This window comes from Leptinotarsa decemlineata, unplaced genomic scaffold (assembly GCF_025532065.1).
Source record: "Leptinotarsa decemlineata unplaced genomic scaffold, Ldec_3_MD MMD2_tig00026299_RagTag_RagTag, whole genome shotgun sequence".
NCBI classification, from domain to species: domain Eukaryota; kingdom Metazoa; phylum Arthropoda; class Insecta; order Coleoptera; family Chrysomelidae; genus Leptinotarsa; species Leptinotarsa decemlineata.
In genome coordinates, this window is record NW_027412676.1 from 8,895,058 (window position 1) to 8,911,417 (window position 16,360).

The window sequence follows — 16,360 nt, forward strand, 5'->3', positions numbered from 1 at the left end:
CCATTTCGAGCATCTTCTGAAGTGACCTCAAGTTCATTACCTCATATTATATAGTTAAATGTCAATGTATTCAAATAATTATTTAAAGTTTCGCCATTTTGTAGTGGGTGAAGATATTGTCTTCATATTCTAGGGTTGTGAAGTATTCGTCAGGAGCTTCAAAATGACCCCCTTTCTATTATTTTTTTCCCAGATGGCGCCCAGTCGCCATCTTGAAAGTTTCATCTGTCAATTTCACTTCAAAATAAAGTATTCATGCATTAATTTAATTATTCCAAATTTCAATTTTTTAGTTGACCCGTTCAAAAATTAAAAGGGGGGGACATTAAAGAGAAGCACTGTATAAAACATAATGTATTTTGAGACGTTTCTGAATTTGTCCAACATGATTTATAAATAATCTTGGGACGTTGTTGGATACGAAACGAAGCTTCGATATTCACTTTGGAAGAATTGTTCGAAAATTTTTGAAAAATCTAGTTTTTATAACTTGTATCTCGAAAAAAATCTTCTTTTCTAAAACGCACCAAATGTTCTTCGTATGATAATAGATATAGTTTATATTCCACAATTATTTTGATGATTTCCAGATTATAAGTTGTATCGTAACTTCCAGTCTCAATACCTACTATAAAATACTTTTGAGTTATTTTATTTTTGAGATTGACAATACTTCCATTTCTGTTAGTGTAGTAATGTGCAAACGTGAATATCAATGTATCGTTTTTAAAGTTAGAATAAGTTTAGATATATGAATTATTCTGCTTTCAACATATGAAAAAATTCTTTTGCAAAGCCCTGATTGTCGTACAATAAAATTATTCCTTTCCTCTGAGAAGCTCAATTGAAGCATTCAATATAATAACGATAAATTATTTAAAAATACAATTCAATTGATGTCTACAAGTATTTTTCATATTTTCTACACTCGTTACACTTGGTTAATTCACCAAATATATTTCTCATTTCTGTAAACTTATTTAAGAAAGCTATCAAGAAATTGAGACAGCAAAAAACAGTGTGTTCTAATTTTATTCATTTTCAGTTACAGTAAGAGAATTCCTTGTCATCACGACACTTGCTGTGATACATAATATATGCTATGTAGCTTTTCTTTAATAAGTAGGTATGTGAATAATTTTGAATGTTTCTTTTTCTAAATTTATGCATTTCAAATAATTAGCCACTTTTATTTGTAACTAACGTTGCTGCAGTTTCGTCCTATAAGGACATTTTCAAACTTATACATTAGATGTATAAGTGGTAAAAAACATGAAAAGTTTATCTTTTCTTCATTTTTATTTCATTACGACTTTACAACAGAATACTAACAGCAAAATAACGTCACCCAACCCTATGGTTCAATTTCTCAACAAGTGCATCTACTGAAACTGATATTTCTACCATCCATAACGCTACTAATTCCGATGCTAATTTGTTCATTATGCTGGTGATCATATAATTTATCAGTTATTCTACAGACTATCAGGTCAATATAAGTATAGGGTCTTCCAACATGGACTTCCGAACTTGATAACGTCCATCTTGTTGAAGCTACATGTGTCAAATTATAGTTGTCATTTATTCTGTTTTGCCAAATCACCATGGACGTAAATAATCGTCTACAATACGTGCAAATGATAAAATTGTTTTATCAAAATGGGTGTTTTGTTCGAACAACGTATAGCACGCTTCGCCCATTTTACGGTCGCCATAATCGAATCTTTAGCAGACCATAACTTTTGCGTCGCGACTTGCGCCTGCACCTGTACAAAATTCACCTGACTCAGGAACTGAAGGTAAACGACGAGAGACAACGACGTGTGTTCGCTGAATGGGATCTGGATAAATAAGTACGTGAACAAACGAAATTGCCGAATTTGGGACGATACCAATACACATGAGATTCAATAGCGTCCAATGTATCCCAAAAAAGTCACTGTTTGGCGTGGATTTTGGGCTGGCGACGTCATCGGTGCATATTTCTTTGAGAACGACGTTGGCCAGGCCATCACTGTCGACGACGAGCACTACCAACTTATTTTGGCCTGAATCGGATGATCTGGACACCAACGACATGCGGTTTCAGCAGGACGGCGCTACGTACCACACAGCTCATACTACATTGGATATTCTGCACGAATGATCTAAGGGCATGGTTACCTCACGTGGAGTGGACTGGCCACTGAGATCGTGTGATTTGACTCCGTTAGACTTTTCCTTGTGAAGGTTTCTCAAGTGGCAGGTGTATGCGAGTAAGCAGCGGTCTCCAAAGCCAACATAACCCATCGTTTGCCATCGTTTAAATTCGGCCTGATTCATGCGCGAAAGTCATGGAAAATTGGACGTTTCGGATACTTTTCACCCAGAGAAGCCGTGGCGGACATTTGAACGATGATATCTTACACACATTTTGTTTTATTTAAATTTGAAGATAGAAAGTGCTTATTGAAAAACCCTATAATATATCATCAAAAACCATAAAATAAATACAACACCATGATAATGACGGTGGAGTAACGGCGAGCGCTTACATTTTTCCTTTGAGCAATTTTCCTTATTATTTCAATGTTTTTAAAGGCAATTTAAACTACAGGGTCAACCTTCTAATATTTTAAATATGAAAAAAACAGAAGTTTTCTTCTAAATCTAATCTACAAAATTACTCAGCGGATTGAATATTCTCTTTTCCAAACAGAATAGATATTATATTTAGAATGTACGTTTTTATTATTCCCTCTATATATAGGTTTCCTATTTAGTTGATATGATGTCTGACAATATTTTTAGAGATAAATCAAGTTGGTTAGGAAGGAGATTTTTGATTAGAGTTGTCAAATAAAAATAATTCAAAAATATCAGTAAAGCTTTATTTGATAATAAAATTATATCCTTCGCCATATTTGAAACATCAGCGACTCTGACCGAACAAAGTTATTGACGATGGATATCATGCAGAAAAAAAAGCAGCTACGAAGACATTTTTGAAATACTAGCGACCTAGATGTAGCCTTGAGTACAAAGCAAGTTCGAGTAAAGCATTCGTAGCGATTAAACGTGTTGAGATGAAAGTGTACAGTACCTGTACTAAGTTTTATTGTGAACAACCAAAAATTGACTACCTGTGGATAAACCAAAGGGGTCAATGACCTAAGTTCTTATCAGAACTACTCGTGTGCAACGCACACAACCAAATTTTTATTTTTCCGGGTTTTCTCTTTTATAATTTTTAGGGCCCCCATAATGGAGCAGGAACTGGAAGCTTTAGCAGGGGAAAATTATAGGCTGAGTCAGCAAAAAGCCGAACCAGCTTAATAAAGCAGCTGAATGAAAGGCTGAACTACGTGGAAGGGAAGCTGACGCAAAGAACAAAAATTAATAAAGGATCAACAAAGGGGAGCAATCTGGAGCACGGGTTGAAGAAGCTGGTATACTGGAATAGCCCTGCGAAATCAAGGACAACGAGAAAACGCGCCAAATCAAGCGGCCACTAGGCCCGGAAAGCACGAAAACACCGACTCGGAGGAAGACGGATTTCAAACAGAACCGCCGGCGAACCGCCGAACCAGACGGCGCTTCGCTCAGGAGAAAGCCGCGAAAGCAAAATCGCAAGAAGGAAACCAAACCGAAGATATGGACACATTGGAAAAAAGCACACAGGAAACGGAATCCATTGAAGAAATGATGCCAACCCCAGAAGATGAAATACCGATCAATAACGAAATGGTACCAACAGGAGAAGTAAAAGTTGTGCCAACTGAAAAATTGTGGCTAACAAACAGAGAAAAGTTGCCAACCGCTGGTGCCTCCACTAATCGTGCTCCACGATTCGACAAGATGGAACGAGGTATCCAAAGATCTCGAACTGAAAAAATCATATACAACAAAGCCAAACTGACGATGGATGGCATTTACATACATATACAACCGACGAAGCTAAATGACAAAAAGCAACCAGATATATGAAATATTGGAGATTGGACTTCCATACATAAACCATCAAGAAAGAAATACAACTGCACGAAGTCATCCGCGGAATACCGGAGAACGTGGAGAAGAAAGACGTGTCAGACGACCTTACGAAGCAAGGATATACAGTCTTAGAATGTAATCGCATGACATCAAGGCGCATTAGGAAGACGCTTCCTCTAGTAAAACAACAACGATCTAGTAAACACACTAGGAAAACTCAATACCGAGCAGATGAAGATCTCGCAAGCGGTATTATTTACACTACTGCAGGAACCCTGAAAACGTTAATGGCAGAACGGGTTCCAGAAAATTAACAATTGGATCTTGGAATATCAACAGCGCCACTGAAAGAAAGGACGAGCTTATGGAGCTGCTATCACGCCTAGACATAGACGTCGTGGCAATCCAGAAGACAAGGCTCAGAAACAACCAACTAGGCTATAATTCATACAGGAACGACAGGCCAGGGGGTCGATTAGCCATAGGTGGCGCGGTACTCCTACTAAGGACAGATCTAGCGCAAAACTATGACAGAAAACCTGAACTCCAGTTCGACGAGGCAGTCGCCGTCAGCGTTAAGATAAGGCGACATGAACAGCTGAGGACCTCATCGGTGTACCTTCCCCCGCAGGGAAACATACAGGGAGCCGATATAGCAGAAATGTTCCCAGATCATTACCCAACAGTAGCCATAGGCAATTTCGCGAAGTCGCGCAAATGGAATTGCAGAAATGGAAACCAAAGAGGTAGGGAGCTCGCTAGACTCCTAGAAGAATTTGAGGACACTGCGGTAGTCGCCCCAAAGGCCTCAACGTTTTTCCGAAAAAGACCAAGTCCCAGACATTCTCGACGTCGCCATAGTGCAAAATATCTCTACATCGGAGATGGAAGTACTCAACAAAGGTTCATCAGGCCACAACCCTATCCTATTCACAGTAGGAATAAGCGAAAGGGAGCCAGATGAACCAGACAAAGAGAATCATTGACTAGAACAAATTTCAGCGTATCGTCCACGACGCATTTCTCGCATCGATACGAAACCCGACCTAGAGAACGCCACAACACAGCTGCAACAGGCGATCATCCAATCCATGGAAGTCCCAGCCACGCGCGGGGCTCATCAGAATCGGAAGACACCGTAAAAGGAGATACCAACGGACACGCGCTCCAGTGGACAATAGGTGCATGCACAAAGCCGGCAGAATTCTGCGGCATGACCGATAATGGATAGTCCGTTTGGAAGAACTCAACACCGAACACCAATCTGCATGGAGAATGCAGAAACTCCTGAGGAAGGACCGGCGAAAACCATGCCCGCCAATACACGGTGAGCAAGGTATCGTCTACACGGGTCAAGAGAAAGCGGAAGCATTTGCTAATAATTTTGAAAGACAATGTAGAGAAAATGATGTATTATTTACGGACGAAGTAGAAGCAATCGGTACGCAGGATAACATGACAGCGAAGGGACAATGCACAACCCCTGGCACCAACATCCTCCGAGGAAGTGAAGGGAATCGTGAGAGGCCTTGCCACTCGGAAAGCACAAGGACCGGATCAAATTTCAAACCGGGCACTGAAGGTCCTACCAAGGAAGGTCCTACTAAGGAAGACAAGGAAGATAACATTGATAAGACGTTCAAGGAACTGTTATTTTCCGGAAAGTGCAACGATAGCGATATAGAATTTTATAGAGCTCAAGTAATCAAATATAAATCCGAATGCGGAACCAGTTCACAATTTTGCTGAACCAGTTCACAATTTTCTCATGGTGAAAAAATCAATCACAAATTTCGATTGCCAAAGTTAGAGCTGACCAAATTCGACGGAAATGTGAAAAGCTAGATCGGGTTCTGGGGACAGTTTGAAAAGATAGACCAGGATGAAGACATCGATTGGGTAGACACGTTTCAGTATTTGGTGCAGGCAAGATAATGTCATTATTATCTTTATACGATAGATTGGAGACCCAATTACGAGCGTTAGTCATTAGGTGTGATAACTGAAAAGTATGCTGCAATGCTTTTTCTATTAGTTGAATTCGCACTTCCAAGTGAGTTACTTGGATTTGGGAAATACATCGTAGTTCGAAGGTGAAAATACATAGTGAAGATGAAAAAAATATTTCTGCTTCTGATAACTATCTTACAATGTTGTTAGATTTCCTGAGTTCTTAATTAAATTACTCAACGAAAAGTATTTTCTTCATGTTGATAATATTACTATTTTAAAAACCATCAGACATGTTAGATACATTATTTCAAAAAAATAAAAAACATTGCAGCGACCAAATTTTCGAGACAACACCAACACAAAACGACATGAAACAAACGAATGGCTTTATCTGTGTTTCTGATAAGGTGGTGTCTGTTTTTTAATCAATGACAGAAATAAAAGGATGAAAAAAGGGTAAATTTTTCAAGTATTTTTTTATCAAGTTGAAATATGCAGTATTGAGGCCATCGACATATCTTCCAGTGTTAACACTATCACATTTGAAGATATGTTTCATTTCGCTCAAAAGTATTTTGGATAAATATGGTTGAACATCCAGAATAGTTGGATGATCAAAATAAAAAACGTGCCCATATTCGTTTTCATGTTCAACAAGGGCTGTAAGGTTTTTTATATTTAGTTTTTTAGAGTCTCTCACGTGTTCTGAAACTCGTGTTTTAAGATACCGTCCGATTTAACCAGCATAGCATTTGTGACAGCTTCCATAGTTCAATTTGCACACTATATTGGATTGTTATTTCTTGTGGTGTTTTTTTTGTTTTGAATAAAGAGAAGCGAACGTTGTGAAAAAGAGAGTTCGCTTTTCTTGTTAGGGAACAATCATAAAAACAACAACAACAAAAACACACTTCTACAAACTGTCATTGTCAAAGTGACAAGTAATCAAAAACAGAAACTTGTCAGAGCTTTGCTGGATTTCGGTTTTCAAAGATCATATTTCATCGAAGATTTGAATTTTAAGCCATCAGCAGAGGAAAATATTATACAAGGTGTTTTTGGTGGTTTTTGATCATCTCCTAATCTCCATAACTATTAGCAGCCCTGGAAACGAAGATACTAGTTTATAATTTGCGGGGAGCAAAGGAGATTTGCTTGTCTTCAACAAAAAAGTTAATGAGTTTAAGAAAATTTGAAGATTATAGTTAGGTTTATGCAGAATGGGAATCATCAGGTATCATAGAATCGTGCCGCCATTAAAAAAACAGTATTACGGAATATAAAGTACACCCACTACAAATCCTTACCGATTTAGAAGCTATTGCAGTGACGCAGTGACTGTACACATAGGGTTGAACACTTACATACGCAATATTTACATTTACTGATGTAAATAAGAACAATATTGTCAATTTGGTTCATCAGATCCCCAGCATAAAAATACTCATAACCTGGTTTGGGAATCTGAAAAATTTGATAGAAGAAGAAAACTGATTGAAAATGTTTTCACTGAATTGAGGATGAACATACTGAACAAAGGATATACCACATTTCACTCATATGTTGAGAAATATTCAGCTGTAATCAGCAATGAACCTAACAGTCAGCGATTCAACTCGAACAGCATTTCCAACATGACTTACCTGACTTAGGTATACAACAACAACATCAGTGCCTCTGCAGTTCAAAAATGGAACCTCGAAAAAACCGATTGAATACGATACACCTAAAGTCAAAACAGAATTTAAAAACCTACACAATATATCCATCAACGCCAATATCACTTTCGGAACATTCACAACAAACACCATCAATTAAGCAGGTAAATGGTTCAATAAAATCAAATACTCAAGAAACATAAACCGGTCCATTGGAGGAACGAACAACGTGACAGAGTGATTAAAAAAGCATGGATAATAATATTCATAGAAAGCAGAAAATAATCTGTTAAAATTCAAAGAGAAAAGAGCAAGAAAGACACATTAAATAGAGTAAAGCATATATTCCTTCTTCAATGAAACGTCCTTCTAACGGTTGGTCCAACGAAAATTGCGAGCAAGCTGTCGCCTCCAAAAATCTCGCCTACCGAACTAGGTTTGTTAATGCTCGCAACAGCAGCAAATGAAAGCAAAGAATTAGGAATAAACTGCTTGCCAATCCCAACAGGTCTAGATCCTTCTGGTCGGTAACTAAAGCTGTTAATCAGAACTTTACAAAATCCACAATTCCACCACTAACACAAGCGGATGGTTACATTGCAACAACAGCCATAGAAAAAGCGAATCTACTAGCTGAACAACGTGTGTCCAACTCCACAGTCGAGGTTCTGGAAAAGGCACCACCCACTATTCTCGCACAAGAATCCACACTGCCGGAAATTACTTTCTGACAGCGTCTAGTCAGGCGAATTCTGAAACAGCTCAATATCAAGAAGGCGTCTGGCCCTGATGGAGTGCCCGTCATCTTACTTAAAAAGTGCTGAATGAACTCTCACCAGACTTTTCAATCTGTCTTGTAAGAAAGGGGTTTTTCCTTCTTGTTGGAAGATTGCTCGCGTTCAGTCTATTCCCAAAAAGGACAAGAATAATCTTCCCAATAACTATAGACCAGTCGCTTTGCTATCAGTAATATACAAAATCATGGGGAAAGTCGTAAACTACCATATCCTCGAATATTTTGAAGGCTTCAACATCTTGAGGGATCATCAATATGGCTTTCGGAAACAAAGATCAACAGGCGACCTTCTATCGTACGTCACCCATATTTGGAATAACGCAATAGGGAAACATGAAGAATCGAAAGCTATTGCGCTCGATATTTCTAAGGCCATCGACCGTGTGTGGCATGAGGGTTTGCTGGACAAACTTCGATGCTATGGCTTATCGGATCATTTTTCACCACCAACGTTGGTGTTCCTCAGCTATCCATTTTGTCTCAAACCCTCTTTTTATTGTATATCAACGACTTATTGGAAAAAAATCAGAATCCAATATATTGCTTTGCTGACGACAGCATACTTGTCTCTCCATTCCATTTGGATTCCAGGGCATCGGCTGCTGAAGCACATCTTCATCAGCAGCAGGAGATTGCATATCTTAATGAGGATCTAGAAGTGATTTTAAATTGGGGTGAAGTAACCAGGATCAATTCAATGCAACAAAAACCCAGGCATCGGTTTTCTCCAAGAGGATAAATGTCTCCGAACCGGATATAATAATGCCAGGTCAGACAATTCTGCTTCGATAAGTTTGTTGGAGGTTAAAATGGACACCAATATGTCTTGACACAATTAAATCGCTGGAATTGCAAAGGCTGCTTCTCAAAAGCTTGGCACACTGTTCCGAACCAGAAAACTCTAACACACCTCAGCAACTTTTGATGCTTTATAAAGCTCAGATCAGACCTTCTTTGGAGTATTCATCTCATGTATGGAGCTCAACACCCAAACATACCTTGAAGTTGCTGGATTTCATCCAGAAAAGAGCCATCCTCGCGAACATCACGTGCAACCTTGATAGCCTGGAACATCGAAGAAAGGTACGTATCAGAAATAGTCGATGTACTGTGGCTGCTCATCGTTTTGAGGTTCAACTCAGTACACCTCGAACTTCACTGTTTAAGAACTATTTCATCTGGATAACTGCGTTTATGTGAAATAAACTTTCTGAGAACGTTTTTCCAAATGGAATTAATCTCCAGCGATTCAAATCCAAAGTAAATCGCTACTTTCACACAGGCACCGTTATGATAGCGCCTTAAGAACTTTCTTGTAGTACTTAAGTTTTGTCCTTAAAAAAAAAGAACGCATGAAAAAAATTGTATCCAGCTTCAACAATTCAATTCCGTCAGGCGTCTCCTGAACTGAAGATATCAAACTGATATCATGTAATGACATCATCACACGAAACGAAGATATAGCTGAAACACTAGCAAAACGTTACGAACAAAGTTTTTCAAATTTAAACTACACTTACATATTTCAAAAACTCAAATTAGTAAAGAAAAAACACATGTCAACTATGAATTCGATACACCCATCTCTTTAGATGAACTAAATCAGTAAAATCACCTACCTAAGGTCAGACAATGTTATACCACTCATATTTTTTCAAAAACTACCAACCGATAAATGTAATAAGAGAAAACGTTTTCTCTATTAACATTCACAATTTTATTCCAATTTAAGAGTCACCAGTATATAACTGTTTCAGCCTGTTGGGCATCATCAGTGCGGACACGCGAATGCGTGCTCAATTCGAGCACTAGAAGGCCTGCCCAAGAAAGGAATAGCGACAATGAAGGACATCATCATCGACTACATTTCAAAATTTCCTGTATTCCTTTAAGATTCCTAAACTCAACAAAAACCACTTATTCTCCAAAAATCACTTATTATTAACGCTTGAGAAAGCTATTGTATAGCGAAACACGTGTCGCAGTTTTTGTAAACCCTTTTATAGCGAAAATCATACAATAAACTGTATTAATTAGTTTTAATATGGATTTTCATCAAGAATCGGCCAGTTCTATTCAGTTAATGAAAGTCGAATATATTATCATGAGTTAAATCCACCATTGTATAGGTATAACCAATACATTATGCCTGGGTAAAATATAGAGACTGTCAACTCAATTGTGCGACATAAGGAAACTGTAGGAAGCCAAAGAAGAAGCCGGCCGGCCAAAAGAAGATCCAGTTTGCCAAGCTACGATTGAACCCGTATCTTGGACGGAAATAGAAACAATAAAATAAAGTTTAATGTATAAGTTTGAAAATGTCCTTATAGGACGAAAATGCAGTAACGTTAGTTACAAATAAAAGTGGTGAAAAACTTTGAAAGTTTCAATTCTCTTTTCTTTACTTATCTTAAACTTAATGAAAAAATTCCTATCAACTAATTAGCATTTAGTTGTTTTTTACTCTAGTCCAAGTGTAATTTGAAATTTAATTCAGTTCGAAAACGTTAGTGTGTTATTAGGCACAGATTATTGTAAAGAAGAGCCACAACCGCAAAATTCAAAAAAGGAAATCGTATGATCTATCTCATCCCAATCATAACAACGATGAGACAAATTTTTAAATAAATCCTTCCATTAAATGAAACAGTTTTATGCAAGATGTTGCAGATAACTAGTTATATGAAGTATGAACAAGAGTTAATAAGGTAGGTATCGCATCTGATATGTCAATGTCGCTATTACTAGTTTTTAAAAACTTACCCGTTAAAGATGACCCAAAAAATGTAAGTAAAACGGGCACTTCAACAGAAAGGTTTTTGAACAAAGCCATATTACTCTTTGATATTCTTTAGGTTAATAAATTATAAACTACATAAACTCATTGAAACCTCATTCATAATCCATGACTGATTACCTACTAGATATATTCATCAGATATTTTAGGATAATTGTTAAATTATTAATTTTTAGCAAGTTGCTATCTGTACTAACAGTGAAAGTAAACAAAGGCTATGAAACACGAAACGCCGAACCGTGACTACTGATACTGAAAAATTGTAATCATTATCGGGTTTTACGGTCCTTTGAATGCAACCTTCAAAAACATGTGGCAATACGATATATTTGAAACACTTCTTCAAATGAATGCAACAGAAAGAAAAATTATACTCCCGCCACTTCCGCAATACGATAAATTTGAAACACTTTCTCAAATGAATGCAACAGAAAGAAAAATTATACTCCCGCCACTCGATGTTAACCAATTTTTGTGACTATTCAAAAGACTGATCGGTACCATTGTCTATAGACAATGTCGGTACAATGAGTATTGAATATTTTGCGTGTCTAAATGTACGCTGGCGTTATTAATAGTGGTGGAATCAATTGTGGGTTTGGTCGAAATTTTTATGAAAGCGTGTTACCACATGAATAAGATTTTGGGAGCTATTATCTTCGAATCAGAAACATCGGTAGGAGATTTTGTTAAAAGTAAGAGCTTGTTAGTATCTTTTGTTGAAACAAGAATACTAGTCTCTCAGGGCGTGAATTAGTTACCTACGTATATAAGTCAATTACGTATACAGGCCGTTTCTTTCATCATGTGGTAACATTGCTACCTATATTCTAAACCGTAACAGATACGAAGACGATTAAATGGGAAAAAAGGTAATTGTCATCGGGAAAAGACAATGGTCGAAAAAAATTTACGGCGACTCTCGGCCTTCTCGAATTATACGGGGAAAACAAAAAATGCTGTTTTTTGTTTTTTTTTTCGAATGGAATTTTTATTTCGGAGAATATTAAAAAATGGAAAGGGAAAATGTTATTGTATTCGAAGTGTACTATGACGATGTAATAATGAATATTCGACAAAACGTTTTGTGTCAACATGGCCACCATCAACTTTTATTTTTAAATAAGAACCTGTCTTTTTTTTACAGATATTGGTGAAGCGATAAATTCACAATCTAAGGGTATATCACATTTGATATTTTTATAGCGTTTCATTTGAACTAACCACTGAACTGAAACTTATTTACTATATATTCTTGTTTCTACTAAAATTGAATTATCCTTATATGTCTGTCGTTGAGGAAAGTTTTGATTTGAGTTGATGAGCTAATTTATTATTGTCAGTTGTTGCGTAATGAACTAGACTCCGTTGAATTCATAGGAGTTTGTGTTCAAATTATTGTATCAGTTCTAACTATTTTAAAGGTGATAACCGGTGATGCATGCAGAGACATCACGGGTTGCCTACAATTCGCACACTAGATTGAAAATTATTTGCGATATCGGAATGCGGGTTTTTGTGTTGCAAATTTATAAAAAAGGAATAGGCTCTCGAATTTTCGTTCGCTGAAAGATGATGACCTTGCTAATTTCATGGTGAAGCAAATCAACGACTGATCTCGATTCGCAAAATATATGAACCATTTTGGCTTTATCCAATCCATAAATTGTTGTTGAATGATTTATAGTGGTCGCCACGGTCATTTATATGTGAGTAGTTCATAAGACTATCTCTTGTTATGATTATTTTCATTGTTTTAAGTATGTGAAATATTATCGATGGTCATTTATAGTTGTAGATCGAAAATAGTCTAATCTGTGAAGTCATCAGCAAAACAAAGAAAAATTTATTCCCAATAAAGAATCCCAGCCAGTGCAGCAGAAAACCCTGAGATTATTTCGTTCCTGTGCACCACCATCATCAGTGACAACAATCAAACAGAAAAACAATTTATTTTATCATTGACTTTTGGGAAAAATGAAACCAATACGGAAAATCAAAGCTACATGCCAATCTACATTAAATGCTCGAATTGAGGACCTCTTTGTTGAATGTGGCAATTTTCTAGCATAATAGGTGTAATACTAATACATGCATCTCTTATTTTTTGTTTGATATGGTCGATATCAGTACTTGATGTTGAAAATACTTCATTAATTGGTCCATTGTTTCTAATGCATTTTCTTGGGAATATTGCATCTAAATGTTCCCTTACTATTGCTGCATAATGGGGAGGAGCGCCGTCCTTTTGAAAATATTGTATTTCATGACGGATATTCAGTGGCAATTCATCTAAGTAACCATCAAATTCATTTCACTATTCAAATGAACATCGTAAAAGAAAGGGTCAAGTGCGTTTGTTCCCACAATTCCTAACCAAACATTTATTCCGAACCTTTCTTGGAAATTGGTTTCCCTATGTAAATGTTCATTTGTATTATTCCACCTATAATGGATCTGTTAAACCAACCATTGTTGGTGTTTTTGATTCGTCCGTTTATATTATTTTTTTACAAATATTTCCAACTTCCCTATTTTTACGTCTTAACCACTTCGTAAATCGTACTCTCCTTCCGTAATCCCATTCATTGAGGTGATGAACTTTGCGTAGCCTGTAGTATTTATATTTTTTTTTCTTCAAAATTTCTCGTAAAGAACAATCTTGATTAGCATAGGTACACGTAATTTTTGTAACTGGTCAATCCTAAAAAAAAAAAGATGTTTTCACTGTGTAAATTTTTATGTGGTAATATTTGATTACCCATAACATTAATTTGATTCCTCACACTTCCAGTAACCACACATTTTCTTGTTTTCTTTCTGTCTGATGTACCATATTCCCTCAAACTCCTTTGTAATCATTGACCCGTTTGTCTTTCTGGCAAACATCAGTTAAAAGGGGAAGGGAGCCAGGCTTCAACGTGAATAAAATCAAGATGGATAACGTCGTTTGTAATCATCTAAACATTTGCATGTTCGGAATACGACGATTCTTGTATAACTCAACATCCACATCCCCATCCAGAACATTTCTGCAGACATCAACAAAATTCTAACGTGTTCAACATGTAAAAGGAGTCATGAAGAAGATCTTTTTATTATTTGTGATGGCTGTAAGTGAAATATATGTTATGATTGTTCGAAGCTGTCATAAGATAAGATGCATTACTTTGAAGAAAAAAAAGTTAATATTTTTATACGATGAATGTGAGCAGGGTTTTAGAATCCTGCCGGTGCTCTTAAATAAGATTGATAACTTGGTAGCAAGAATTGGTTAGCTGAAAGAAATGAAAGAAAGAGTTTGTGTCCACTACTAGAGAACACATAAACTCAAGTGATCAGTTTGAACAAGTTATAGCAGAAATAGAAGAAAGAAAATATTGTGCGAAAAATGTTATATTTAAGAATATTAGTGAATCGTCTAATCCGAACAGAGCCGAAAGGAATGCAGAAGAAATACAAACAATCTTTGGTCTAACTAATAATGTCAACATAACCGACACTCGTATCAGAGTGCAAAGAATAGGTAAATTTGGAAATGGACTCAACAGATTACTTGACATGTATAAGTAATTTTTCATAGAGAAGGTTTTTAGGCTATCAATTTTTCTGTAACTCACCACTAGATGGCGCTGTAAAACATTTTTTTTGAAAGCACTGTTCTATTACCCTGCGCACGCCTAAGTTCTTTGATTCTGATTCTGTCTGTTGCGATACAGCAACATAGTACTAGTATCACTAAAACTAAGGCGATGATCATTACAACAAAGTATAAACAAAATAAAATTGGGAGAAACACAGTCAAAATTAAAATTAACGAAACTGATTTAGAAATAATGAGTAATATTAAGTATCTGGAGTCCATTGTAGATAATGCAATTTCATTGAATGATTATGCTGACTATGTAATAAGCAAAATATCAAAGAAACTGTATTTTTTTCTAGAGTGGCATCTGTTTTATCAATGTTTGCGTAAATAACGTGCTATAATTGCATAATAAAACCTCATTACGATTTTAATGGGACTCTCTTATATCTCTTGAATCAGAACAAATTAAATCAATTCCAAAAATTACAAAATCGTGGAATGCGAATAATATTACTTTGCAATAGAATTACATCTATACATAATATGCTCTGTAGTTTAAGGTGGCCTAATGTCTCTCAACGATTGTATTATCAAACTATGATATTTATATTTAAAATAATAAATAAATTGGAACCAACATACTTAGTAAACATTTTAATCACAAATAGTGGAGTACATCATCATGATACTTGATCGAACACCAATTTTCACATCCCAAGGACAAATTCATGTAGCAGTATGAACTCGTTATTTTTCAAAAGTCTGGACAGTTTCAATAAAAAAATATCAAAAACTCTTCTTCTCTCCGTCTATTCAAGAGGGACTTATTAACATTCATTACGAAAAACTGAATTGAAGCTAATTTATATTTAAAATATAATAATAACTAAGACTTTGTTTTGAATGAATATATCGAGTGGTCCAACGAGAAGTATGCACGTTGCTATTCTCCTTTTCTGTAACTTAACGCAAAAATGCTCGGATAGGTCAATTTTGCTTTTGAGGGGGACACATTTTAGATTTATTTTTCTACCTGTGCCTTCAACCCCCTAGCGAGGGTAAGTAACAACTCTAAAATTTTAAATGGAAAGTGAATCGAGTGATATATCATTTGAAATGGCACAAAATTATCTTTCCAATGATACCTAATTTGTTGTATTTAGGTACTTGAATAGTTATAAAAAAAGCAAGAACATTTTTTCGATATTTTTGGTGTTAATGAAAATGCGGAAAATACGGCATTTTTTATCAATACTACATTCCTCAATTTCTCTCATGCGTTTTTTGGTTCAAATAACAACAGCAGATAAGTGTACAAAAGGAATTTAGGAAAACGTTCATTGATTCAGTTCGGTTGCTTTTGAAATTATTTCAACTTTACTGTAAAAATGGTTCATTCCATTCCTGACTGAGTTGAAATTGTTAAACTTTATTATCAACATAATAGTTGTGCTAGACTTACTGCTCGCCTCTTTAATAACAGTCATCCCGGGAAAAATGTGAATGATTCGTAGGTTGCCAAGTTTGTCCAAAAGTTTGTCGATGCCAATTCTGTCTGTAATGTGAAACACCAGCCACAGAAACCGATCAGA

General features: G+C 36.2%; 1 protein-coding gene across 3 annotated transcripts in view; it reads right to left on the reverse strand.

The window, feature by feature from the left end:
• The window catches only part of LOC111514101 (probable peptidoglycan muropeptide transporter SLC46), a 52,213-nt gene extending 40,508 nt beyond the window's left edge, over window positions 1–11,705 (reverse strand). The window contains exon 1 of one of the 3 annotated variants that reach the window (XM_074180538.1): window positions 9,378–9,710. In XM_074180538.1, the coding sequence (XP_074036639.1) occupies window positions 9,378–9,501 (124 nt within the window). In that variant the 5' untranslated portion in view covers window positions 9,502–9,710. Of the gene's footprint in view, window positions 1–9,377; window positions 9,711–11,145 lie in introns of those variants that run through there. The other 2 variants (XM_074180539.1, XM_074180540.1) reach the window with 2 other exon arrangements.
• Between the last annotated feature and the right edge of the window lie 4,655 nt (window positions 11,706–16,360).